Source organism: Haliotis rufescens, unplaced genomic scaffold, assembly GCF_023055435.1.
Source record: "Haliotis rufescens isolate VD_foot unplaced genomic scaffold, xgHalRufe1.0.p SCAF_3, whole genome shotgun sequence".
In the NCBI taxonomy this organism is placed as follows: Eukaryota; Metazoa; Mollusca; class Gastropoda; order Lepetellida; family Haliotidae; genus Haliotis; species Haliotis rufescens.
In genome coordinates, this window is record NW_025964001.1 from 55,733,710 (window position 1) to 55,758,774 (window position 25,065).

General features: G+C 40.3%; 2 protein-coding genes across 2 annotated transcripts; both read left to right on the forward strand.

Moving 5' to 3' along the window:
* The first annotated feature begins 7,689 nt into the window (after window positions 1-7,689).
* Window positions 7,690-10,239, forward strand: LOC125384242 (glutamate receptor 1-like). Its single transcript, XM_048402870.1, has 3 exons — window positions 7,690-7,960; window positions 8,517-8,782; window positions 9,937-10,239. Exons 1-3 carry the CDS (start codon window positions 7,721-7,723, stop codon window positions 10,148-10,150), a joined length of 720 nt encoding a protein of 239 aa, XP_048258827.1. The 5' UTR covers window positions 7,690-7,720; the 3' UTR covers window positions 10,151-10,239.
* An 8,673-nt stretch (window positions 10,240-18,912) lies between these two features.
* Window positions 18,913-23,132, forward strand: LOC124148722 (putative WEB family protein At1g65010, chloroplastic). The gene is made up of 2 exons (XM_046519979.2): window positions 18,913-18,984; window positions 21,079-23,132. Exon 2 carries the CDS (start codon window positions 21,111-21,113, stop codon window positions 22,077-22,079), a length of 969 nt encoding a protein of 322 aa, XP_046375935.2. The 5' UTR covers window positions 18,913-18,984; window positions 21,079-21,110; the 3' UTR covers window positions 22,080-23,132.
* Window positions 23,133-25,065: the final 1,933 nt, after the last annotated feature.

The following is a 25,065-nucleotide window of genomic DNA, read 5'->3' on the forward strand; positions in this document are numbered from 1 at the left end:
ACGTTGCAGCTATTTTAACGGACAAATTAACGGTACCTACATAGGAGAGTTGTTTCTCTCAAATGTGCAAAGTGCATGACTGGATAGTCTTGTCTAGAAATCGCTTGTCATGTCATGGTGACCGTGGAGATCACAAAGTTTCAGATACGTTATAAGATGGATGCCGTTTTGATTTTCATTAATGGGAGATTGGGTAGTCTAGTCGGTAAAGTGTTGTCTGGTTGCGACAAAGATCCCGGTTCGATTTCCCACATAAGTACAACTTGTGAAGCCAACTTTTTGGTGTTTCTCTGTCGTAATTTTGCTGGAATATTGCTAAAAGTGTCGAAAAACCCAAATCACTCAGTAATGCGATTACCATTGGCATTAATTCATTTACTTATTTACATGAATTAATGCAAATGGTATTCGCATTACTGAGTGATTTGGGTATTCATTTACTTATTTACAGACCCGTGAAGATTCCGGGGAAGAATAGGTCTTCAGCAACCCATGCTTGCCGTAAAAGGCGACTATGCTTGTCGTAAAAGGCGACTAACGGGATTGGGTGGTCAAGCTAGCTGATTTGGTTGATGCATGTCATCGATCCCAATTGCGCGGATCGATGCTCATGATATCAATCACTGGATTGTCTGGTCCAGATTCGATTATTTACAGACCGCCGTCATATAGCTGGAATATTGCTGAGTGCGGCGTTAAACAACAAACCAACCAACTTATTTACATATCTGTATTCCAATGCTGTTAGAAACAAACATCGTCTTGAAATCTTCGCTTTCGAGTTGATGTATATTTTATTTATGGTAACCATGGCTTTCACAAAATTTCCTTTAAATGTTCTGTTCTCCATGTTAGTACCACAACTGTGAAGCAAAGTTGATCGCATCATGGCTGTTGACCCTACGACACCATCAACAAACGTCGTTGTTCACGGCGGTAACGAACTGCGGGGCGTCCTACAAGGAGCCATGTATCTTCCCCAACACAGCGTATGGCTACAACGGAAGACAGGTCGTCGTGTCTATACTGGGGGTAATTGACACTATGCTATCCAGTTGCACATGCTGGTATCTTTGCAAGATAACATTACGAAGTAATACATAGTGGCATTGATCTGTTTAAAGGCGATGCTTGTTGAATTGAAGGCATAGTATACTCTCTAAAGTATATATATATATATAAGCTGTATCAATAATCGTTTTCTCAAATGTGTGTTTTTTAAACGTTTAATGTGTCCGTATTTTGGTAAAATGGGTTAAATAATATTTCTGAATCGCATTACATTTATTTCTCTGATAATGGTATTTATCCTTTAAATGTTATAAATATCTTACAGACTCCGTTTTATGTCTATAAAGACATTGTTAACGGGACTGCCACTTTCACTGGTTACTGCATGGATATTCTGGAGGCGATTGGAAGGAAGCTTAATTTCAGGTAAGGAGCTCGCCTTTAAAATGGACTGTTATTGATATATGTTATGAGGAAAGGAACAAGCCTACGATATCAATTACTGTTGTGACTGTGGAAAAGACGTTTGGTTTGTAAATGTGCTAATGTCACTGCGGGATAAACTTATATGTCATGATACAGCGCTGGGAAGTTCATAATGCTCTCTTTAGTGTAGCTCATTCTGATATAAGTAAAAGACACATCCATAATTAAACGAAATATCTGCTAAAAGCTGAGTGTACAATTACGACTTTATCATCAGCATATATTACCACCGGTGGCATATTTGTGCCTCAAACGTTCTACCCTGACCCGTGAAGACCCGGGGTAGAATAAGTCTTCAGCAACCCATGCTTGCCGTAACAGGTGACTATGCTTGTCGTAAGAGGCGACTAACGGGATCGGGACTTGGTTGATGCATGTCATCGATCCCAATTGCTTGGATCTAGGCGCATGATGTCAATCACTATATTGCCTGGTCCAGACTCGATTATTTACAGACCGCTGTCATATAGCTGGAATATTGCTGAGTGCGGCGTTAACAAACAAACAAACTATTTCATCCTGCAGTTTCTTACTTTCTGTGTCTAGCTTCCACATGACAGAACCAGCAGACATGACCTGGGGTTTCATAGAGAACAGGAAGTGGAATGGGCTCGTTGGACAGCTCCACAGAAGGGTGAGGAGTATCCATCAAATTGACACCTAAACCAAGTCTTTATATGTATACAATAATCAAAACTCTAAGGTGATGCCAGTTGCTAATTATAGAGAATCTCACCCTCGTGTCTTTTGATATCAAATACATCAACACGAGTTGATAAAAGTGGGAAAACTCCGAGGCTTGCCGAGGATTTTTTTCCACTTTTATCAACGAGTGTTGATATATTTGATATCAAAAGACATGAGGGTGAGATTTTATTTATCATCCAACATCATTCTTCCAACCTTTTCAGTTTGTAGAAAGTAATTAGCAGTGTCTTTAGTGTTAAACGGTACTGCTTACAGCTTCAGTAGCAGAGCCATTAGTGATGTCATTTGATTGTGACGTCATGGTAACAATGACGTCACAATGGTCTGCAAAGCATTGTGATGCAATTTCATTGCAGCGATATCTACAGTATAGATATCGCTTGATCTCACCCAAGCGATATCTCCTGTGGGAGCCAGTTTTGGATGATAAATAGCGATAATACATGATTCTTGTTAATGATATTGATATTGTACCCGTTATTTGCAGATATTCCTGCAAGGGAAATTTCCAATTAATAAGAATATGACATTAATTAATTTCTTCATTGCCTATTCCCCAAGATACGTTTCATGAGCTTCTTTGTGAATACTGACTGTGTGGACTTTGCAATTCCAAGGGATTCACATTATCAAAGCGCAAATCTGAAATATCAAATCCAGTGTCAGCGGGCATCTTATCATCAGCTATTTAAAAGAAATTTGTATGTGAATAATTAAAAGTTTGTTTTTAAATCTGGTGTTAAGTTATTATCAACTGACTTTATTGAAGGCTCTGTCTAGGGGATTAAAGTATCGTAAAATTATTGTCCCCCTATGCGACACGTAATCCTAATCGTAATCATAATCGATGAAACTATCATCAACCAATGTTTTTAAGCTGACCCAATGCTGAGCATTTTTTAATATTGGCTATATTTCCGCGCAACCACCAATAGCTAAAGTGATGACGTAAATCCTGCTGGGGTATCATGCAGGAAGCAGAGGTACTTTAAGTCCCCACGATCCCCAGCGAGGTGGCCTAGCTTTGGTTACTGGTGGCCTATATATGTTTTAAAACTGTATACATGATATTGTTATGCTCAACTATGTTTCATGAATCGTTTTTAAATATAGTATGCTCAAATATGTTTTTTTTCATAAATTGCTTTTAAATATTACTTTGCATAAATTACTCAATTGTGAATATATTAACTTGGTCTCGTCGCTATATGGCTGAAATAATGCCGATGCGACGTTAAATTTTAACTCACTCACCCACTCTTTGTGAATACAAAGACACGTGAAACACCCTTTTATGCATCTATGGCTTGAAATATGCTGACACGCGCAAACCTTCGAGCTGAAAACCAGCGCACTCTGACCAATCAATTGTGAGTGAGTGAGTTGGGTTTAATGCCGCTTTTAACATTATTCCAGTTATATCACGGCGTGTCAGCCTAATGTGGAAGGAAAGCCCGAAGTGATGCAGGTCTCAGACGTTTACCACTTCGGTGAAACCCACGAGCACGGGTATGGTGCTGACAAACCTAGAAACCTAATCGGGGCGAACCGGGATTCGAACCCACAATCATAGGTTTCTGGCGTGCCCAAGGGACGCAACTCTGCACAGCGAATCACGGCGCCTTAGACGACTGGGCCACCCGTGCCCCCCTGACCAATCAAGTACTCAAGCGTGCACAGTGCTCGAGTTTTGTGGTATTAAAGAACGCATAGCCACATGTTATTTTTTTAATATTCACCAACCGGAAACTGCATTGATATACACTGAGTATTGAAATATGTGAAGGAGCGAGTATGTTAATATTTAACTCTGCATTGAACAGTTTTTCACATGTAACGTATGAGCTTACAGTGAGTGAAAATACTGAAGTTACGGATGTCATAATCCTTTAGCATTCAAGCACGGGTATGGTTCTGACATGGTACCTACATTCGAGTACACGTCCAGCGGATCGTGGCAGTTAAGGGACACAACTCTGTACATCTCTGGCTGCCAATGACCCCTTGACTGGGCAGCATGAATAAAAACTGAATACGCCTTTCTAGTGTTCTATAAAGACCTATCACTTTGGTTTACTATTGTTTTCTCACTCACGTAACCGGATTGGCCAATCATCATACTCATGACGGATCTGGGGTTCGAATCCTCCAGGAGCGTGAAACGACTCGTTACACGACTTGAAGGAAGAGACTCTACATAGCAAAGGTGCTGTCATGTGAGAGAGTGTCTGTATGAGGTGAGGTGAGGTGAGGTGAGGTGAGGTGAGGTGAAATTGGGTTTAACGTCGTGTCCAAGATTATTGCACTTATATAGTGACGTGCATGCACGTGTGTGTGTGTGTGTGTGTGGCTGCTTGTACTAGTCCGGACTGATGCCTATTTAAAGTGCTAGCTCACTGAGATACCATGCCGCAGTTTAACATGAATACCCCACTCAGACACAGTATACTGACTCCGAGCCGACCAGTCCTTATTGTATCCCCTTAATGCCGAGCGCCAGACAGGGTAACAACAAGTACCATCTTTTAACGACTTTTTGTATGACACGGCCGGGGATCGAACCCCGGACCTTCCGCTCTCCGGGCAGACGCTCTACCACTAGACCACGGAGGCGGTCTGTCTGTATGAAGGTTACCATATAAAATATGTTGATTCTACATTTGTTAAAGGAGGTCGACATGGTGGCAAGTGATTTGACAGTTCATGAAGGGCGGGCAAAGGTAGTGGACTACATATTCCCTATGATTAAAACTGATGCCCTGGTGATACTGTACAAGGAGCCCTCCGGCACGGAGAACTCATTCTTTCTCCTGACACGTCCACTAAGTCCTATTGTTAACGTTGTGTATCTCAGTGTAGTCCTGGTTCTCCCTGTCATAATGCTCCTTCTCGAGAGTGTCCAGCCAAACAGCAGGAACAGACAGAAGACAAGAAAGGCCAGCCGTGTGCGTCGATGTCTGGGGATAGGATGGGGCATCGTTGGTTCTTTATTCAAACAAGGTTTGTCGTTATTCACTCAGTTTATGAATTAGTTTGTTGGGTTTAACGCCGCTTTTAACAGTATTCCAGTTATATCACAGCGTGTCAGCTTACATCTTCCCGAGGCAAGAGAGTAAACTGACTATACAAGTCCAGTTTCCCGAACTAGGCTGGTATTATGGAGTTACATTTTGGCTGGACTAACGAGTCTATGCATAGTCCAATCAAAATCGCGCACCGAAATCGAAATCCGGTTCGTAAACTGTCGTGCAGATTTCGGTCGATTGCAGGATTTGCAAAGCATGTACACCGCCAACTCGTTGTCAGCAGATCTTTTCATGTTTTTAATCAAGGTGCTCACGTGATTTGATGCATTTCGCGATGTAAGACCCGTTTTATCACGATATAGATCTTGGTTATCGATTAGATCGTCCTGACTGGGCGCCACCATTTTGTGTGAAGCAAACGCAAGTGATACGAGAGGTGGAATCTGACTAGTCCATATGAGAGGTTTAGAAGGGACATAACTCGTAATAGCCACTGGTGGCACTACGATCGAGCCCAGTAGTTCGGCAAGGGTGGAAACTGGTCAGCTTATTGTGGGAGGAAAGCCCGAAGTGATGCAAGTCTCAGACGTTTACCACTTCGGTGAAACCCACTAGCACGGGTATGGTGCTGACAAACCTAGAAACATAATTGGGGCGAACCGGGATTCGAACCCACAATCATTGGTTTCTGGCGTGTCCAAGGGACGCAACTCTGCACAGCGAATCGCGGCTGCTTAGGCGACTGGGCCACTCGTGACCCCCCTCTCCCCCACAACCGAATTAAGAAGTACGGCTTTCACCACCTGCACAATGGCCATGCTGACGTCACTGAAGTTTTACAAAAGCTTAGAAGCAGGTACATTAATACAATAGAAAAATGATATTGCAAATAATACGATTAAGATTTTCTTTACGATGAGAAACATAAGGTCATGTCGTAAGGTAACTATATATATACTGAACAACAAAAGTTCCTGTGACATTGAATAAGTTTATTGCAAAGTTATGTTTTCTACCAAATCTGAAACAATTTCGGTTTGCAACAGATCAAAGACTCATGTAAGTGTTCAAATGGTTTACTTTGCCATACTGACTTCAGAAAATGCGTGATTTCATAAAAAAAACCCATGAACATGCCAAACTGACAATTTATAAATCAATAGCGTGTGTGTACACCTCTGGTTGCGATGCAAGCAACACATCTTCGTCTCATTAATGGACCAGGCTCCCACAAAGTCCTGTGGGATATCTGTCCATATCTGCTGGAACATGTTTCGAAGTTCCTGGAGTGTCTGTGGAACACGTGGTTGACGTCGAAGGCGCCGATCCATCTCATCCCACATGTGCTCGATTGGTGAGAGATCAGGGGAGCGGGCCGGCCAGGGGATGACATTCACGTTGTTTTATTGAAGAGAATCCTGAACAAGTCGAGCAATATGAGGCCGGGCGTTGTCATGTAGAAAGGTAATGCCTGAGCCATGACGACGCAAAAACGGTAGAACATCAGGGCCGATGATCTTGTCGCGGTAGCGCTGTCCATTGAGATTTCCCTCTACCACTATCAAACGGGTCCTCTGTCTTGCTGTAATCCCCCCCCCCCCCCCCCCCCCTACCATAACGCTGCCGCCCCCGAACGGATCTTCTTCAATGACACAATGATTGACGTAACGTTCACCTCGACGTCGGTACACTCGAATCCGTCCATCGCTATGGCTGAGGTGAAAACGGGACTCGTCAGTGAATAGGACTTGTCCCCACTGCATGGCCGTCCAGCGTAGACGCTGTCTGCACCACTGTAGACGTGCTTTCCTGTTAAAATGGGACGTCTGGCGGGTCTTCTTGCGACAATCCCTGCACATCTGAGGCGACGACGTACGGTTTATGAAGACATTCGTTGAAGTCACTGTTGCTGGCTGGAATCGATATCGTAGGTGTGTTGTTCGAATCCAGTTGTCTTGTCGATTATTGGTTACGCGTAGCCTGCCACTCCGTGGATGGTCGCTGACTGCATTCGTCTGTTGCCAACGTTGCCATAAACACCAAATGGTGTTTCTGTGGACGTTACATTGTCTTGCAACATCACGTTGACTCGATCCTGCTTCAAGAATACCACTGGCCAGGCGTGGCATTTCGTAATGTTGACTAATTGCGTAATTTTGTTGTTTTTCTGAGTGGTTGTTGTCAGCACGATGCTAAACAATGCATATAGAATCCCTTTAACGCACATGTTTTTATACCCATTCTTGGTAGTGAAATGCATGGGGCTTACATAAAAGTCAACTTTTGCATGGAATGTGACTTGATTCCATACATGTACTACAATATTGAAAAACAAACTTTACTTGTTTGAAAGATACACTAAAATATTGCTGTCACAGGAACTTTTGTTGTTGAGTTTCCAGATATATGTTTCCAACATCTTCAGGCCTGGACAGAACAGTGTCAATTATCAAACAAATCAATGTATGAATTAAAGGAACGAGACACTGATGCATGAATTTATAGCCGCTACAGGTAGAGGCGTCAGTCCAAGAAGTAGCGCTGGAAAGGCACTGTTGGCGTCGTGGTGGCTGTTGGTGGTGATAATGACGTCCACATACTGCGCCAACCTCATAGCTGCCCTCTCAGCACAGACCCGTCAACCACCATTCCTTAACTTGAATGAACTAGTGGATAGTGATTATGATGTCGGGATGATAACCAGCGGCATATCATTCAGCATTCTGCAGGTTGGTCTTTTTTCACCATCTTGAACACATTCCACAATCATTGAATAAGTTTAATGCAAAGTTATGTTTTTTACCAAATCTGAAACAATTTCGGTTTGCAACAGATAAAAGACTCATGTAAGTGTTCAAATGGTTTGATTTGCCATGCTGACTTAAGAAAATGCGTGATTTCATAAAAAAACAAAACATGCCATGTCGATTATTGGTTATGCGTGGCTTGCAACTCCGAGGATGGTCTCTGACTGCATTCGTCTGTTGCCACGTTGCCATAACACCAAATGGTGTTTCTGTGGACGTTAAATTGTCTTGCAACATCACGTTGACACGATCCTGCTTCAAGCATACCACTGGCCAGGCGTGGCATTTCGTAATGTTGAATAATTGCGTAATTTTGTTCCACTATCATTCATAATAGTTGAGAACTCTCTGTCTAACATTTGAAATTACGCCTTGCTTTTTTGTGTTACAATATGAGGCAGAAATGTTCATACATATTTTATGACACAGTATATATTGATTGGTAATAAGCATTGATCTATCAATCTTTTTGTCCTAGACTTCAGAAAGACCCGACGTCCAGCGACTATTGGGAAAGATGAAGAAATTTCAGGAGGAAGACCCACTGTTGGTCACAAATGACGAAGACATGCATATAGAGAGAGTTAGAAGGGGAAAATATGCATATATTTGTTATGAACTTTCTGCAAGACGATATATCAGAGAGGACTGCAGCCTTGCATATCTGAATGAGCGTTTATCTTGGGAACATTTAGCATTTGCTGTCCCGAAGGATTTTCCTCTGAAACAAGACATCGATAGAGTGTATGTATATATTACACTATCAACCTTTGACTCGTGAGGTTTCTGAAACAATTCTGCTGACATACGACAGATTAATGTATACATGTAGCGGGGAAATGAGGTTAAATGGGGTTTAACGTCGCGTCAACGATTACTGCACTTATATAGCGACGTGCATGCACGAATGTGTTTGTGTGTCAATGCCGATTTTATAATGCTAGCCCACTTCCGCAGTTTAACATGAATACCCCATTCAGACGCAGTATACTGACTCCGAGCCGACCAGTCCTTGTTTAAACCCCTAAATGCCGAGCGCCAGGCAGGGTAACAACAAGTACCATCTTTTAACGTCTTTTGGTATGATGCTGCAAGGGATCGAACCCAGGACCTTCAGCTGTCCGGGCGGACGCTCTAACACAAAAACACAGAGGCTGTCGTATACATGTAAAGTGTACTATATCTGTTTCGGTGGATAATTCGAGACTGCAGCACTTATTCTCTGGCGTTGATGTTTAATATCACTGATGTCTTTAATTTTGATATATTCTATTTATCATCCAGTATCAATTTAAATCTATACAAAGCAATCCTAAAGTGAAGATATAATTTGTTTGACCATATTATATACTATAACTTCAATACGGATCATACATGGTCTTCAGCAACTAACGGGATCGGGTGGTCAGGCTCGCTGACTTGGTTGATACATGTCATCGATCCCAATTGCGTGGGTCGATGCTCGTGATGTCAATCACTGGATTGTCTGGTCCAGACTCGATTATTTTACAGACCTCCGTCATATAGCTGGAATATTGCTGAGTACGGCGTTAAACAACAAACAAACAAACAAACAAACAAACAATCCAAATTTCAAGAATAGCCACGTACAGAAGGATTCAAACCACAACACGTTTTTTTGACATTTCAGTGAAGATTCAGACACTTGAAAATATACACGCATCACAAGAGTTATTTAGGAGAACGTACTCTCATGTTAATGAACCAAATCATAAGCTAACAGAAAACAAGACCGCCAATCAGAATTCAGAAATAGTATATCCTCAACTGGAAATATTATAAAAAGAATCTGTTGCGTGTACCTTCTGTGGAATGCGCTATTTGTCTGATATTTGCGTTACATAAACTAAATGTACATTTGGCCATACTGTCTTTAGGATGTCCAGTCTATGGGAGAGTGGAGTTCTCGATGTGCTGTGGAAGATGTGGAACCCAGAGGAGAACCTGACTTGTGTGACAGAGAGACAACAGAAGCCTATCACACTGAGGGAAGTCGAAGGAGGACTCCTTATCGTTTGTGGAGGGATTGCACTTGCTGCTATTGCACTCCTAGTGGAATGGACAAAACACAAACTATCATCATGTAATTGATCATCAATTGCTCGACATTCTGAAAAAAGGAGTATCTTTTCCAAAACATGACACGTTTGTCAGTTCTTCGGATACATTCTATTCACATCAGGGAGAATGGTGTCCTTCATCAACTTTGAATAAACCGTTGTCAATACAGTCATGTAAGTCCTCATGTTTCATTGACACAAGATCTATTTTCACAACCTTATCATCAACGAATACAGAATATGGAATGATCTGAGAACCTTTCAGAAAAATCCATGAATATTTTAGTGTGCGTGCCTTCAATGCGTCACCATGTACTCAATAGAGAGGTAAGGGGCGGTCCATTTACTATTCCAGCTTGGCTTGGACTTATATATTTGACAGAATACTTTTGTCTTTGAAAGGGCACTCAACTGTGTTGGGAACCACGACACATTATTTATCAGCACATACAGAATGTCTAGCGAATGCCTTTTTTGGGTAAAAGGACCTATACTTCAGGGTGTTCGGGGGGCGGTCGGGTAGCCTAGTGGTTAAAGCATTCGCTCGTCACGCCGAAGACCCGGGTTCGATTCCCGACATGGGTACAATGTGTGAAGCCCATTTGTGGTGTCCCCCGCCGTGATATTGCTGGAATTCTGCTAAAAGCGGCGTAAAAACCATACTCACTCACTCAAGGTGTTCGGAAACGCGAGCGGAAACGGAAAATTTTATTGTTTGTGTATTCTTTCCTCAGCAATGTGGATCGTCAGTAAAACGCTTTGACCTTTGATCTGAACCAGCACCCATGCATAGCCAATTGGGATCGAAGGTACTTTAGTGTTACCCTACAATTCTTGAATTGTTCAAAAGGGTATAGTTCTTGACATTGCTTTGGAATGTTTGGCCAAACCGGAAACAAGCTCCACAAATATGGTGGCCTTACATCAAACGTTTGTAGTTGACAAGGCTTCAATTAGCATTACCATTATAATGGAATCATGACTACATTATTATGAGAATATAACATGGTATAAGTTACATCAAATAATGCCTTACATAAGGCCAGTATGTTAACTTAGGACGAGATCTGACATAACCAAATGCATCAGTACTATCAACTTTGGACTCTAAAACCTGACGATATGTCTATTCCTTTTTTGTACTGTATTCCCAAGCTTCATAAACAATCCGTAGAAAAGAGAGAGGTATGGCGGGGTCCAACAACTGTACCACCAACTCCCTGTCACAGAGATTAATCATAATCATTAATACAATCATGTAAGGACTTTCCTTATATTCACAGTAAGCATTTGGCCTAAGTGGAGTTAAAACTCTGTGGATACCCAAAACTTCAAAGGATTTGCCTGGATGTTTGTAAACTCAAAAAATAACGTCAGTTACATCAAAGCATTTGATTATCAACTTTGTGCAACATTATTCCACTTGATTCCTTTATCCATGGGGCATTTGTCACTAAAAGTGGTGACCATAGGGATAGTTACATATCTATTTTCAAAGGTTCGGGTGCTGGGCTTCCTCATCATAAGATCTATGTGAAATTTGGACATTTAGGCAAGAAGTAGGCATCCCCATGGGCATCAAGTGTGTTCACCTTCTTGCTGATCTGTTTATTTATGCAGATGCATCGGCATTTCTGTTCGGATTGGCAAAATCAAAACGAGGAAATCTGATTTCAACAGTCAACCTCTCCGCATATGTCGAGCGATATCCCAACAGCTCAAGTCTTTGGTGTCCAGGTGTCATGACTTCAGGGGTCCAATCGAATATGCTCTTTCCAAGAAGATTTCGAAGAGCTTTGTTTCCAAATTTGACGCATCAGTGAGAAATCTGATGTCTGATGTCATTCCCTCTTTTGACTTTACGACATGTTCCCGTGTTTTTTCAGGTGAACTGCTGACTTACATTTGCATGTTTTAGTGACGGGTGCCACCAGTGGGACAGGAAATGCTCACCACATTAGAATACCTGGCATCATCACTTTTTGAGAATGATTCATAAACACAAACTTACGATATAGTCGGAATAGCACAATTGATACTTTTTAGCTGATATTTCTTATGGTTGTGGAAATGTGTTTTGGAGTTAAGTTTAATTTGATAATGGAAATGTATTTATTTGAATTTAAGTATAAATCAGTGCCTAACCAAATTTTGGTAAATTGTACAAGCTATCGGAAAAATTGCATTACAGTAAACACACGTCCATCTGACTGTAACATGGATGGTTATGTTGGCTTTCAGTAGCCTCTTGTAAAAGAGGAAGCGGAGTTGCTTGGGTTGTATCTGAGGGAGGGTGTTGCCAAAACTGTTTTCCTCAACCATGCGCTTGTAATATGAGTAGAATAGACTTTGACTGACATCAAGCCACAAGTAGAATAGACTTTGACTGACATCCAGCCATAAGTAGAATAGACTTTGACTGACATCCAGCCACAAGTAGAATAGACTTTGACTGACATTCAGCCACAAGTAGAATAGACTTTGACTGACATCCAGCCACAAGTAGAATAGACTTTGACTAACATCCAGCCACAAGTAGAATAGACTTTGACTGACATCCAGTCACAAGTAGAATAGACTTTGACTGACATCCAGTCACAAGTAGAATAGACTTTGACTGACATCCAGTCACAAGTAGAATAGACTTTGACTGACATCCAGCCACAAGTAGAATAGACTTTGACTGACATCCAGTCACAAGTAGAATAGACTTTGACTGACATCCAGTCACAAGTAGAATAGACTTTGACTGACATCCGGCCATAAGTAGAATAGACTTTGACTGACATCCAGCCATAAGTAGAATAGACTTTGACTAACATCCAGCCATAAGTAGAATAGACTTTGACTAACATCCAGCCATAAGTAGAATAGACTTTGACTAACATCCAGTGAATGTCAAGGTCTCCAGAGATCATATAGAAAACTCGCTGTTAACCTTAGGACTTCTTCGATCATGATATCAAACAGGTATGGATAACTATGAAATTGAATATTGTAATTTGACGGTAACATATTACTAAAGACAATGCTAATCCAACTGATCTGTGAGATATAATGTCTAAACCTATATCGGCGAGGTATACTGACATTTTAGCAAACACGTCTTTTTTTTGTCAAAATCAAGTGGAAGTTATATCACTTAGTTGTTACGGTAAAATGTGGAATAGTCAAAGATAGTTAAACATGAGAATGTACTTTGAACTCGAATCTGTTGCATTTGGTAGTAGGATCATATTTGTGCTGACTTACATTTGCATGTTTTAGTGACGGGTGCCACCAGTGGGACAGGAAATGCTCACCACATTAGAATACCTGGCATCAGCACTTTTTGAGAATGATTCATAAACACAAACTTACGATATAGTCGGAATAGCACAATTGATACTTTTTAGCTGATATTTCTTATGGTTGTGGAAATGTGTTTTGGAGTTAAGTTTAATTTGATAATGGAAATGTATTTATTTGAATTTAAGTATAAATCAGTGCCTAACCAAATTTTGGTAAATTGTACAAGCTATCGGAAAAATTGCATTACAGTAAACACACGTCCATCTGACTGTAACATGGATGGTTATGTTGGCTTTCAGTAGCCTCTTGTAAAAGAGGAAGCGGAGTTGCTTGGGTTGTATCTGAGGGAGGGTGTTGCCAAAACTGTTTTCCTCAACCATGCGCTTGTAATATGAGTAGAATAGACTTTGACTGACATCAAGCCACAAGTAGAATAGACTTTGACTGACATCCAGCCATAAGTAGAATAGACTTTGACTGACATCCAGCCACAAGTAGAATAGACTTTGACTGACATTCAGCCACAAGTAGAATAGACTTTGACTGACATCCAGCCACAAGTAGAATAGACTTTGACTAACATCCAGCCACAAGTAGAATAGACTTTGACTGACATCCAGTCACAAGTAGAATAGACTTTGACTGACATCCAGTCACAAGTAGAATAGACTTTGACTGACATCCAGTCACAAGTAGAATAGACTTTGACTGACATCCAGCCACAAGTAGAATAGACTTTGACTGACATCCAGTCACAAGTAGAATAGACTTTGACTGACATCCAGTCACAAGTAGAATAGACTTTGACTGACATCCGGCCATAAGTAGAATAGACTTTGACTGACATCCAGCCATAAGTAGAATAGACTTTGACTAACATCCAGCCATAAGTAGAATAGACTTTGACTAACATCCAGCCATAAGTAGAATAGACTTTGACTAACATCCAGTGAATGTCAAGGTCTCCAGAGATCATATAGAAAACTCGCTGTTAACCTTAGGACTTCTTCGATCATGATATCAAACAGGTATGGATAACTATGAAATTGAATATTGTAATTTGACGGTAACATATTACTAAAGACAATGCTAATCCAACTGATCTGTGAGATATAATGTCTAAACCTATATCGGCGAGGTATACTGACATTTTAGCAAACACGTCTTTTTTTTGTCAAAATCAAGTGGAAGTTATATCACTTAGTTGTTACGGTAAAATGTGGAATAGTCAAAGATAGTTAAACATGAGAATGTACTTTGAACTCGAATCTGTTGCATTTGGTAGTAGGATCATATTTGTGCTGACTTACATTTGCATGTTTTAGTGACGGGTGCCACCAGTGGGACAGGAAATGCTCACCACATTAGAATACCTGGCATCAGCACTTTTTGAGAATGATTCATAAACACAAACTTACGATATAGTCGGAATAGCACAATTGATACTTTTTAGCTGATATTTCTTATGGTTGTGGAAATGTGTTTTGGAGTTAAGTTTAATTTGATAATGGAAATGTATTTATTTGAATTTAAGTATAAATCAGTGCCTAACCAAATTTTGGTAAATTGTACAAGCTATCGGAAAAATTGCATTACAGTAAACACACGTCCATCTGACTGTAACATGGATGCTTATGTTGGCTTTCAGTAGCCTCTTGTAAAAGAGGAAGCGGAGCTGCTTTGGTTGTATCTGAGGGAGGGTGTTGCCAAAACTGTTTTCCTCAACCATGCGCTTGTAATATGAGTAGAATAGACTTTGACTGACATCAAGCCACAAGTAGAATAGACTTTGACTGACATCCAGCCATAAGTAGAATAGACTTTGACTGACATCCAGCCACAAGTAGAATAGACTTTGACTGACATCCAGCCACAAGTAGAATAGACTTTGACTGACATCCAGCCACAAGTAGAATAGACTTTGACTGACATCCAGACACAAGTAGAATAGACTTTGACTGACATCCAGTCACAAGTAGAATAGACTTTGACTGACATCCAGTCACAAGTAGAATAGACTTTGACTGACATCCAGTCACAAGTAGAATAGACTTTGACTGACATCCAGCCATAAGTAGAATAGACTTTGACTGACATCCAGCCATAAGTAGAATAGACTCTGACTGACATCCAGCCATAAGTAGAATAGACTTTGACTGACATCCAGCCATAAGTAGAATAGACTCTGACTGACATCCAGCCATAAGTAGAATAGACTTTGACTGACATCCAGCCACAAGTAGAATAGACTTTGACTGACATCCAGTCACAAGTAGAATAGACTTTGACTGACATCCAGTCACAAGTAGAATAGACTTTGACTGACATCCAGTCACAAGTAGAATAGACTTTGACTGACATCCAGCCATAAGTAGAATAGACTTTGACTGACATCCAGTCACAAGTAGAATAGACTTTGACTGACATCCAGTCACAAGTAGAATAGACTTTGACTGACATCCAGCCATAAGTAGAATAGACTTTGACTGACATCCAGCCATAAGTAGAATAGACTCTGACTGACATCCAGCCATAAGTAGAATAGACTTTGACTGACATCCAGCCATAAGTAGAATAGACTTTGACTGACATCCAGTCACAAGTAGAATAGACTTTGACTGACATCCAGCCATAAGTAGAATAGACTTTGACTGACATCCAGCCATAAGTAGAATAGACTTTGACTGACATCCAGCCACAAGTAGAATAGACTTTGACTGACATCCAGCCACAAGTAGAATAGACTTTGACTAACATCCAGCCATAAGTAGAATAGACTTTGACTAACATCCGGCCATAAGTAGAATAGACTTTGACTGACATCCAGCCATAAGTAGAATAGATTTTGACTAACATCCAGCCATAAGTAGAATAGACTTTGACTAACATCCAGCCATAAGTAGAATAGACTTTGACTAACATCCAGTGAATGTCAAGGTCTCCAGAGATCATATAGAAAACTCGCTGTTAACCTTAGGACTTCTTCGATCATGATATCAAACAGGTATGGATAACTATGAAATTGAATATTGTAATTTGACGGTAACATATTACTAAAGACAATGCTAATCCAACTGATCTGTGAGATATAATGTCTAAACCTATATCGGCGAGGTATACTGACATTTTAGCAAACACGTCTTTTTTTGTCAAAATCAAGTGGAAGTTATATCACTTAGTTGTTACGGTAAAATGTGGAATAGTCAAAGATAGTTAAACATGAGAATGTACTTTGAACTCGAATCTGTTGCATTTGGTAGTAGGATCATATTTGTGCTGACTTACATTTGCATGTTTTAGTGACGGGTGCCACCAGTGGGACAGGAAATGCTCACCACATTAGAATACCTGGCATCAGCACTTTTTGAGAATGATTCATAAACACAAACTTACGATATAGTCGGAATAGCACAATTGATACTTTTTAGCTGATATTTCTTATGGTTGTGGAAATGTGTTTTGGAGTTAAGTTTAATTTGATAATGGAAATGTATTTATTTGAATTTAAGTATAAATCAGTGCCTAACCAAATTTTGGTAAATTGTACAAGCTATCGGAAAAATTGCATTACAGTAAACACACGTCCATCTGACTGTAACATGGATGGTTATGTTGGCTTTCAGTAGCCTCTTGTAAAAGAGGAAGCGGAGCTGCTTTGGTTGTATCTGAGGGAGGGTGTTGCCAAAACTGTTTTCCTCAACCATGCGCTTGTAATATGAGTAGAATAGACTTTGACTGACATCAAGCCACAAGTAGAATAGACTTTGACTGACATCCAGCCATAAGTAGAATAGACTTTGACTGACATCCAGCCACAAGTAGAATAGACTTTGACTGACATCCAGCCACAAGTAGAATAGACTTTGACTGACATCCAGCCACAAGTAGAATAGACTTTGACTAACATCCAACCACAAGTAGAATAGACTTTGACTGACATCCAGCCACAAGTAAAATAGACTTTGACTGACATCCAGTCACAAGTAGAATAGACTTTGACTGACATCCAGTCACAAGTAGAATAGACTTTGACTGACATCCAGCCACAAGTAGAATAGACTTTGACTGACATCCAGTCACAAGTAGAATAGACTTTGACTGACATCAAGTCACAAGTAGAATAGACTTTGACTGACATCCAGCCATAAGTAGAATAGACTTTGACTGACATCCAGCCATAAGTAGAATAGACTCTGACTGACATCCAGCCATAAGTAGAATAGACTTTGACTGACATCCAGCCATAAGTAGAATAGACTCTGACTGACATCCAGCCATAAGTAGAATAGACTTTGACTGACATCCAGCCACAAGTAGAATAGACTTTGACTGACATCCAGTCACAAGTAGAATAGACCTTGACTGACATCCAGTCACAAGTAGAATAGACTTTGACTGACATCCAGTCACAAGTAGAATAGACTTTGACTGACATCCAGCCATAAGTAGAATAGACTTTGACTGACATCCAGTCACAAGTAGAATAGACTTTGACTGACATCCAGTCACAAGTAGAATAGACTTTGACTGACATCCAGCCATAAGTAGAATAGACTTTGACTGACATCCAGCCATAAGTAGAATAGACTCTGACTGACATCCAGCCATAAGTAGAATAGACTTTGACTGACATCCAGCCATAAGTAGAATAGACTTTGACTGACATCCAGTCACAAGTAGAATAGACTTTGACTGACATCCAGCCACAAGTAGAATAGACTTTGACTGACATCCAGCCATAAGTAGAATAGACTTTGACTGACATCCAGCCACAAGTAGAATAGACTTTGACTGACATCCAGCCATAAGTAGAATAGACTTTGACTGACATCCAGCCACAAGTAGAATAGACTTTGACTGACATCCAGCCATAAGTAGAATAGACTTTGACTGACATCCAGCCATAAGTAGAATAGACTTTGACTAACATCCAGTCAATGTCAAAGTCTCCAGAGATCATATAGAAAACACGCTGTTAACCTTAGGACTTCTTCGATCATGATATCAAACAGGTATGGATAACTATGAAATTGAATATTGTAATTTGACGGTAACATATTACTAAAGACAATGCTAATCCAACTGATCTGTGAGATATAATGTCTAAACCTATATCGGCGAGGTATACTGACATTTTAGCAAACACGTATTTTTTTGTCAAAATCAAGTGGAAGTTATATCACTTAGTTGTTACGGTAAAATGTGGAATAGTCAAAGATAGTTAAACATGAGAATGTACTTTGAACTCGAATCTGTTGCATTTGGTAATAACTTCGGATAGTTGGATCATATTTGTTTGTAGTCCTCGGTGTAGATTATACATTCAATAAGCGTACAGTAGAAGGGTAATTGCATGTGAGCAATCTTCATGCTTTGTCAAAACCCACTGGTTCATATATGATAATATCTATTGTATCTACTTACAGGATCAGTTTCCAGGGACAATGAAGCTGATAAGAGGGTTTGCTTACCGACAAAGACATGTAGGTCAGTTATGTTTAAACGTCTTTTTGGGAAGGAGCATATTTAATGACTTGCTCAGTGGTGTATAGTGCATAGCAAATTCATTCTCATGTAAGTATCTGTAAGTTTCATAATTTCTATATCAATATGATTTGTTTACATGCTTTGTATTTCACTTGCAGAGCTTTATATGGTTAACTGATATGTCTCCATGCACAAGAATGGATTTCTGATCAACTGAATACAAGTAATTGTTATATGTTATCTTTTGTTGTTTATGAAGAATGTTTTTTCTACTGTCGTAATTGAGTATAAAAGAACAATCACATAATTTCTAAATAATATTATATTCTATTTTATGAAAGTGGCGAAAAAAACTAACAATGATAATCAACGTAGATGGAGTCGGTTGCTCAATAATTTCCCCGTAATCTCTTCCAAGAGCCACACACTTCGACCACCGATGCGGAAGTGCCTGGGTCTAACTAGTGTAGAAGGCTTCCTCCACCTAGTGGTGTAAAGAGTCTGCCACAACAGAAATTACGTCTTTTGCAAATTGCTTGCCAGATAGTTCGCATTGATGTCTTTTGGAGTTGCACTTTCAGCTGGCTACAGTCATGACAGCGAGGTAGCGAGTTTCATGTCTTCAGAAATATGTGGTTGTGTAATTGATTAAAATGTAAGCATGGAAATTATTGTCCATAATATATATGACCTGTTAAGGGTTAAGGGTGTACTATACTATCCTCTGTAGTTCAGAACGTTTCAGCCAACCCTCGTACTTCATGTACTGGGAATCACCAAGTTGTAATTTTTGCGCCCTTTATTTAGTTTACCTTTATGAAAGGGTAATTAACATCAAAAGATCAGGTTGGTTGGTTGGTTTGTTGGTTTGCATCTTCCCGAGGCAAGAGAGTTAACTGGCTATAAAAGTCCAGTTTCCACCCTTGCCGAACTAGGTTGGTATAATGGAGTTACGTTTTGGCTGGCCTAACGAGTCTATGCATAGTCCAATCAAAATCGCGCACCGAAATCGAAATCCGGTTCATAAACTGTCGTGCAGATTTCGGTCGATTGCAGGATGTGCAAAGCATGTGCACCGCCAACTCGTTGTCAGCAGATATTTTCCAAATCTTTTCATGTTTTTAATCAAGGTGCACACGTGATTTGACGCATTTCGCGATGTTAGACCCCTTTTATCACTATACAGATCTTGATTATTGATCAGATTGTCCTGACTGGGCGCCACCATTTTGTGTGAAGTAAACGCAAGTGATACGAGAGGTGATTGGTCCATAGGAGAGGCATAGAAGTGACATAACTGGTAATAGCCACTGGTGGCACTACGATCGAGCCCAGTAATTCCAGCCTAGTTCGGCAAGGGTGGAAACTGGACTTTTAAAGTCAGTTAACTCTCTTGCCTCAGGAAGATGGTTGGTTTCTTGTTTAACAGGCAAGTACATGAGTGAGTGAGTGAATTGGGTTAATACTTTTAACAGTATTCCAGTTATATCACGGCGTGTCAGCTTAATGTGGGAGGAAAGCCCAAAGTGATGCAGGTCTCAGACGTTTACAACTTCGGTGAAACCCAAAAGCATGGGTATGGTGCTGGCAAACCTAGAAACATAATTGGGGTGAACCGGGATTCGAACCCACAATCATAGGTTTTTGGCGTGCCCAAGGGACGCAACTCTGCACAGCAAATTGCGGCGCCTTAGACGACTGGGCCACCCGTGCCCCCGGACAGATCACATCTACATGGATCACAAACACTTCGAGGTCTCTTGTGTATTACTTTATATGAAATTAGTACATCATGAAATAGAGTATGCCATCAGGGCGACACATGCATGACACCCTGATGGCATACTCTACTCTAAGATGGTGGACACATCAGCTATTGATCTACACGCCCGAAATTATTTTTACAGACATTTATCTTCATTACAATGTCAGTATATTTTCATCAGTTCCCTTAATTTTGTCGTTATTAAAGTTTGCTATATTTTCTTTTGCTCGTCCTATATTTCTTCCAATAGAACTCAATTCAATAACTGCAATTCAATAACAATTGTAAAAATACATGTACACGTTAACCATTCAAAACTGTTAAATTAACTCTTTTTATAAGAACAAAGCATTTTACACTTGACATGAAAAATAGATTCCAAGATGTGTTTGTTTTATGTGCAAACTATCTTTCAGATAATCGGTCCTTACACAAATAAAGGATCATTATGGCAAAGATGGCAACAATGAGAGGTAGAATGAAATACGAGGATGAACTTTGTATACATAAGCACATGCTGGACATCGAGAGGGAAATTGAAGCTAAGGAGCTAACAGGACCATTGTTTTCAAGGAAACTGATAGATATGGATGACATGGAGTCAATTGAAGCTGGACGCACCCGGCCAGAGAGAGCAAGGAGACTCTTAAATATACTTGTCTTGAGAGGACCAACTTCATTTCAAGGACTTATTGAATCTCTGGAAGTGATGGGTTACAATGAACTTGCTAAGCTGCTAAAGTCATCATGTGCATCTGAAAAAGAAGTTATGTCATTATTAACTGACAGTGAAAGGGCAACTGATTTAAATGATGAGATGTCTATACTCAAGGAAAGGGTTCAGGAAGTTGAGAGGACTGGTGCAAACAAAGAGGATTTAAGAGATTTAAGAAGCGATGTCACCCACGAACTGCAGAGTGTGAGGGTTACCCTGAAAAAAATAGAGGAGCTTTCTCGCGTAAGTAGAGAAACGGTTGGAACTATCAACAATCTTCAGCAAAAGCTTGACGAGAAGGAGCAACTTCTTGCAGAGGCTAAAAAGCAGATTGAAGAATTACAAGCAAAGGTTGGTAACTTAGAGGCGGAAAATGCTGTGCTGAAAAGTAGCATCAAGGATCAGCAGCAGCAACTAGTTATCCTGAAAAAAGAAATGAAGACAGATAAAAAAGAAATGGAAAACCGTATCAGTGACATAGAAGCTGTCAGAGAACGCGATAAGCAAGAAACCCAAGCCCAATTTTACAAGATGCAGCAGGAGCAGCAAGCTAAAACTGATGAATTAATGGCAGCCTTTCAAACATTAACCCATACACAGCCTGAGATAAAGAGATCAACGAAAAAGACCGGGAGACTGAAGAGCCTGTTGAAAGTAAAGCCAATTGTGCCAAAGAATAGGTTTCAAGATGATAGAAAATAGAAAATTCATTGTGGGAAGACCTCGATGATTGTCGATACTCTAATCAAAATCATTTGTCATTCAGATGTACCGGCTTTTGTATCACGTCATATTTGGACGAAACACATTCGGGAAAAAGTAATCTGAGAACTGTCTTTGTGGTATACCTTTTGTACACAAAACTAAGACATAGTTTCGGAAAAGTGAATGCCTCTAGGGTATTTAGAACTATGGAATGAGACTGAACAAAATGGAGTACCAAGTCAGAAGTTCCTTCTGATTTCTTGTATGGGTAGATAATCCTTGCGGAGTGCACATGGTGTGAGTTGATCAACAAGCATGGTCATGGCGGGCCTCATGTGAAAAGACTCCGACTAAACTTTAAATAGACAGTGAGATGTGTTTGCAGCAGAGCATTTTTGTTATGTCTTGTAGCATATTTTCTAATTCATATACTTCACTCATTTTGTTGAAATTATGTTTTTTTGGTTATCGTATCTGGGTCAAAGCATTATGTGGTTTAATGGGAACTTCCTACCTATATTTATACATTGTGGCCTCCTACCATTTAATATATGTAGGAAAGAGGTCTTTTGTATCTGTGGGTGGGGTATATAAGTATCACTGGCATACCCGGGGGTCTAGGGGTGTTGATGGCGTCGAGGATACAGGGGTTTTCAGACACATTACGCGTCGACCTGTGACAGCCGTACCATCTTGATCGCTTTGTGACTTTTTATCCATCTCTGGGTACGCATCTTCCCGAGGCAAGGGCGTTAAGTGACTGTAAGAGTACAGTTTCCACCCTTGCCGAACTAGGCCCGAATTTCCAGGCTTGATCGTAGCGCCTCAAGCGTCTATTGCGAGTTATATGCTTTCTACGTCCCTCCTATTGACCAATCAGATTCCACATGTCATATCTACCTGTGAAGATTCGGGGTGGAATATGTCTTCAGCAACCCATGCTTGCCGTAAATGGCGACTATGCGTGTCGTATGATTATCATTTAAATGTAAACTATATAGGAATAGTACTGAGTATCCATTGAATGTATACTATATAGGAATAAATATATCGTCATGCATCGGCTTCGTGGTAACATCCATGTAACATGTAACATTCCATGTAACATATTCTTTGGCATGGATGTACTATTTGCACATTTGCATAATTCCCTTTGTCTGAAGGTATAGCTCAAATCCTCAACATATTTATCATATCCTATTTTGGATAATCGAATCTGTTTAGCTTCTATCGTGTATTTTATTGTTGTATCCTATAACACATGTGGAGAATGTTATAAGGTAAAAACGTATCCCCAAAACCTACCTTCTTCATAGCCTCAAGGCTGTGTTTGTTCGTTTGTAAAGTGTGACTTTGGATACATTGTGGACAGAAAGTTGTGAAATCAAGAAAATATCGATTCAGAAGCTGACCGGGCTTGCATCATCAGCTCACCACAGAAACGACATCGTGGTCTGATATGTTTTTTACAAGTCAAAATAGTATATCAGGGCACGTGACAGGCAATCAGGCTCACATACAGTAAACTACGGTTATAAAGAACACGCTTATAACGAACTGACGGATATAACGAACTAACTTTTTAGTCCCGACTGTTTTCTGTAGTTATGCTGTATATGTGGTAATAATGAATTACGGTTATAACGAACTAAAATTAGTAGTCCCTTTGAGTTCGTTATAACCGTAGTTTACTGTACATTAACAAGATCTTAGTAGAGATCTGGTCAAAGCAATGTCGCCTCCAGCTGCCCATTCTGTAATGAGCCTGTCCAGTTAGTTGTCTTGTCAAACTGTATGTTGTGTTATGTTGAATCTTTTATATGTGTTCGACAGTGTATGAATATAAATGTAGGTTAGTTGGAGCTACGTTCCTCGGTTATGTACATGTACTTAAAGAATCTCTCACGGTCACGCGGGTTGCAAAGGAGACTGGGATTGGCGAAATGGAATGGCAACACGTTGGTGTTTGCTGAAGGTTGGTTGGTTTATTATTTACGCCGCACTCAGCAATATCCCAGCAATATCTGCTAAAAGCTTAGTGTACAATTACGACTTTATCATCAGCATATATTACCACCGGTGGCAAATTTGTGCCTCAAACATTCTATCCTGACCCGTGAAGATCCGGGGTAGAATAGGTCTTCAGCAACCCATGCTTGCCGTAACAGGCGACTGTGCTTGTCGGAAGAGGCGACTTACGGGATCGGGTGGTCAGGCTCGCTGACATGGTTGTTGCATGTCATCGATCCCAATTGCGTGGATCTAGGCTCATGATATTAATCACTGGATTGTGTGGTCCAGACTCGATTATTTACAGACCGCCGTCATATAGCTGGAATATTGCTATGTGCGGCGTTAAACAACAAACCAACCAACTAAAGCGAGAAGCACAATCTTTTGAGTATATTGGCGCGACCGGGATCTAACCACTAATATTCCGCTTTCCGGGCAGACGCTCTACCACTAGACCACAGGGGCGGTCCTTTTGTTTGAGGCGAAATATGTTTTCGGTCACTGCTTCAAAACATATAAGTGTCTTTTCCCAAACGCATCAATAAGCTAAGCTGCTCCTTTATTTGTTCTAACTTATCAATATTACACACATGAGATATTGTTTCATTTTATTGTGTCCTTTGGCTTCAAGTCGACTGGATCTGATAAAAGAAAACTAAATGACAGAATAAAGTGCTAAGGCCTGATAGAACCAAGACACTTAAATATCACGATGGTCATACCCTGGTTATGCTTTCCAGAGAGATCAATAACACGGCATACATTCAGCATAATGGTTGTACACTTGGAATGTGACCCGCGATTGCGAAACAGATCTTTGGCTTTTGTCGGATATCGACACTTGAGACATGAATACTGTAAATGATATTGATGATACGAATAGTAATAGACATACACAATGACATATAGTGTGCTTTCAAAATGCTTTATGTTAAACGAATTAAAGCAGACAAATGAGGGGCGTTGAGCT